Raw genomic sequence first — 3302 nt, forward strand, 5'->3', positions numbered from 1 at the left:
GCGCGTGTCAGGCGAGACCGACCTCCCTGGGATTGCCGGCCCGAGTGCCGGCAAGCCCCTGCCGTTGGCCCGGGTCGCCGCCGCCGCCGCCACCGAAGCCCCAGGCACCCCGAGTCGGTCCGGATCGCCCCGGCCCACGCACGCCCCGCCTCCTCCCCCCGCCGGTGCGGCTACCCCCTCCCGTGCAGCGGCTGCGGCCCCGGCCTCGACTTTGGCCCCGGCCCCGGCCACCCCTCGGGCGACGGAGCTCCTTGCGCGACCGGTCCCGGCCCCGGATGCCCCGAGCTTCTCCCTGAAGTCGGCCCTGACGGCGCCCTCCGACAGCAAGAACCCCTTCATGTTTGCCTCCTTCTCGGATACAGCCGCCCGGGCAGCGGCCTCGGTGGTCTTCACGCCGGAGCCTGCGACCTCGGGATCCGCCTTTTCCGCTGCCTTTGCCGGGTTTTCTTCCTCCTCCTCCTCAACAGGCTCTGGTGGATTCTCCCTCCCTCCGGCCCCGAGCACCTTCGGGGGGGCAGCGTCGGCCCCGGTGAAGCCCTTTCAGCTCCGGATGCCCGACGCCCCGGCCACGGGGGTCACTACCCCCTCATCCTCGGCCGGGCCCGCCGCCGGGGCCGGAGTCGCTCCCCTGGCCATGCACCTGCCCTTCTTCACCCAGGCCCTCAGCTCTTTCTCCCATTCAGCAGCCACCTCGGCACCCGACGCCACGCCAGCCCCGGCGGCCACCGGCGACACGGACATGGCCTCCCCGGCGTCGGCCTGCAAACTGGCCACCGGCGTCGGCGCCTCGCCCGACAGCGCCATGGTCATCAGCCCGGCTGGCAAGCGCCCGGCCGATGAGCAGCTCATGAGCCCGTCGAAGGTTCGCCGGCCGGTGGCCGGCAGCGGCCCGGAGACCCCGGCCCGCGCGGCCCCCCTGCATCCTGGCGACATGGCCCTGGCTAGCACCCCTGCCAGTGCTCCGATGCTCACGTCCCCGGCCGGGGGAGATGGTACGCCTCGCCTCCCTGCTGCACGTGCACAAATGCCTACGCACACACCCGCCCGGGCACGCGCATAGCCATCCTCCCTGTCTGACCGTCCTCTCTTGCCTCCCCCCGCCTCTCTCTCTCTCTCTCTCTGTCCCTCTCTGTCTCTCTCTGTCTCTCTCTGTCTCTCTCTGTCTCTCTCTCTCGCTTCCTTTCTCGCTCTCTGCCTTGCCAGCGTCGGCCCCTGTCGCGCATGCCGAAGAGGTCGCCTACACGTCGCTCAGCAGTTTGGACCTGTCCACGGCCACGGCAGCGGCCCTCACTTGCCTCTACCAGGTCATCAACTACTCACTGCAGATGGAGGCCGGGTCTGACGGCCTGGCCAGTGGCGAGGCAAATGCCGCCACCGGCTCTGGCGGTGTGCTTGGGTCTTCGGCTCCGCCTGCCGCCGCCCCGGCCGCTCCTGTCGCTGCCGCTGCCACTGCCACGCCTAGTTCCGGCAGCAGCTGGCAGCGGCGTTTCCGGTCCTTCTTCAGTAGCTCTTCCTCTTCCTCTTCCTCCTCCTCCGCTGGCTCTTCCAACACCAGTGCCAGCCTCCTGGCCGGAGCGCAGCAGGCCGGCGTGCACCTCCCGCCACCGATCAAGCTGCGCTCGGCCCCTCCCTGCCCGGGGGGCCGCGCCATCTTCGGCGTCCCCCTGAGCGAGCTGGAGACGGTGACCATTCCCTCTGGCGGGCCAGATGACTTGACCCTGCCACGCGCGGCACATGCCCTGATGGTGGAAATCCGCCAGCGCGGCCTCAACTCGCAGGGGCTTTTCCGCGTGGCCGGCAGCAAGAAGCGGACCAAGGTGCGCATGAATGGGCATCCGCCTGCTGGGATCCCGAAGCCGGTGGCTCGCCGGGTGCCCATGTGTCTGACCTCCTCCTCCTCCTCCTCCTCGTCCTCCCAATCCCGGTCTTTGTCCCCCCGGGTGGCGACGACCCCCGGGCATGGGGGCCTGCCTTTGCAGCTCGTGCGCGAGTGTCTCGAGCTGAGCAAGTCCTTTGCCGAGTATGAGGAGCTGAATATCTTCGATTTGGCCGATGTTTTCAAGGAGTTCCTGCGTGAGTTGCCGGATCGCCTGATCTCCAAGGCCTTCACCGGCATCTACTATGGCCTGGCCAAGGCCCACATGCACTCGTTACTTGAAGAGCAGACAGTGCGTGTTGCTTGTGTTCTCGCTCTTTTTTCTTCTTTTCCTTTTTTTTTTGCGTGTCTCCCCCACCGACTCCTGCAGTGGTCCGATGTGTGACTGGCCGCCATGCTGACATGCCTTGGCGCCTGTGTGTGCCTGTGTGCATTGGCCCATGTAGCTCGTCGTCCTTCAGCTGTATCACCTCATTCTTCCGGCGCCACACCGGCAGCTCCTCCAGGCTTTGGTGGGGTTCCTGCACGAGGTGCAGCTGTGTGCGGCCGGCAACCAAATGGAGGTGGACAACCTGGCGCGCGTGTTTGTGCCGAACCTCTTCTACACGGACGACATCGATCCCCTGGCCGTGATCGACTATCAGAATGTCATCCTACGGCTGTTCTCCCTGTCAGTACTGCACCCGACCGAGGCCTTCCGCGTGCCGAGCGCCCTTCTCGGACGAGGGACCTTCCGCTTGGCTCTGGCCAACGGCGTCACTGTGGTTTCTGGCGGGGTGCAAGACGCCGAGGCCGCGGCGGCCAGCACCAGCGCCAGCACCAGCGCCAGCACCAGCCAGGAGAGCATTGCTGTCACGCCGGCTGCCCCTCCATCCAGCGGCATGCGTCGGTCCTCCTCGGCCATGATGCTGTCGATGCTGTTGCCGGGCGGAAAGTCCGGCCCTTCCTCGGCTGCATCCACCCCCTGAGAGCGGGAGGGGCCCGAGCAAAAGGAAAGGGCGCACACAGGCCGAGGGAGGGGGCGACAGGAGCGGGGAGGAGGGCGGGGGCATTCCCGGGTGTTGGCTTTGCCGCCTCTTCGTCCTGCCCTTTGGTGGGACTTCTTTCTCTTTCCCGTCCACACACACTCCCCCTTTTTCTCTCTCTCTCTCCATCCCTCATGTCCTCTCTCCCTGGTCCCCACTCGCCTTTCGCTATCTCCCCTTCACCACACCCGACCACACTTAATATACAGCTTAAACATGTACAGAGCGTCCCCCTCTCGCTTCCCCCCCCCCCTCCACACACACAGCGCTTCGACACGTGTGTGTGTGTGTGTGTGTGTGCTGGCAATTACTCCCAGCCGTGCTGCCCCTGCTATCTTGCCCCGTTGTGTCCTCGGCTTTTGTGATGTCCTTCCCTTCTCTCTTTCACCCTAGCCCCCCCC

At 66.7% G+C, this 3302-nt stretch overlaps 1 protein-coding gene across 1 annotated transcript; it reads left to right on the top strand.

The window, feature by feature from the left end:
• Nucleotides 1–3126, top strand: H696_01674 (hypothetical protein). The gene is made up of 4 exons (XM_009495579.1): nucleotides 1–992; nucleotides 1204–1817; nucleotides 1980–2168; nucleotides 2323–3126. The coding sequence occupies exons 1-4, from the start codon at nucleotides 338–340 to the stop codon at nucleotides 2842–2844; spliced, it is 1980 nt and encodes a 659-aa protein (XP_009493854.1). The 5' UTR covers nucleotides 1–337; the 3' UTR covers nucleotides 2845–3126.
• The last annotated feature ends 176 nt before the right edge of the window (nucleotides 3127–3302 follow it).

The sequence above is a fragment of the Fonticula alba genome (assembly GCF_000388065.1).
Source record: "Fonticula alba strain ATCC 38817 unplaced genomic scaffold supercont2.2, whole genome shotgun sequence".
NCBI classification, from domain to species: domain Eukaryota; order Rotosphaerida; family Fonticulaceae; genus Fonticula; species Fonticula alba.

Bases quoted from the DNA above. Each gene is read 5' to 3' on its own strand.
- H696_01674 (XM_009495579.1), top strand. From the start codon at position 338: ATGTTTGCCTCCTTCTCGGATACAGCCGCCCGGGCAGCGGCCTCGGTG. The intron at 993-1,203 runs GTACGCCTCGCC...CTGCCTTGCCAG, and splicing joins GTCCCCGGCCGGGGGAGATG to CGTCGGCCCCTGTCGCGCAT. The intron at 2,169-2,322 runs GTGCGTGTTGCT...TGGCCCATGTAG, and splicing joins CGTTACTTGAAGAGCAGACA to CTCGTCGTCCTTCAGCTGTA.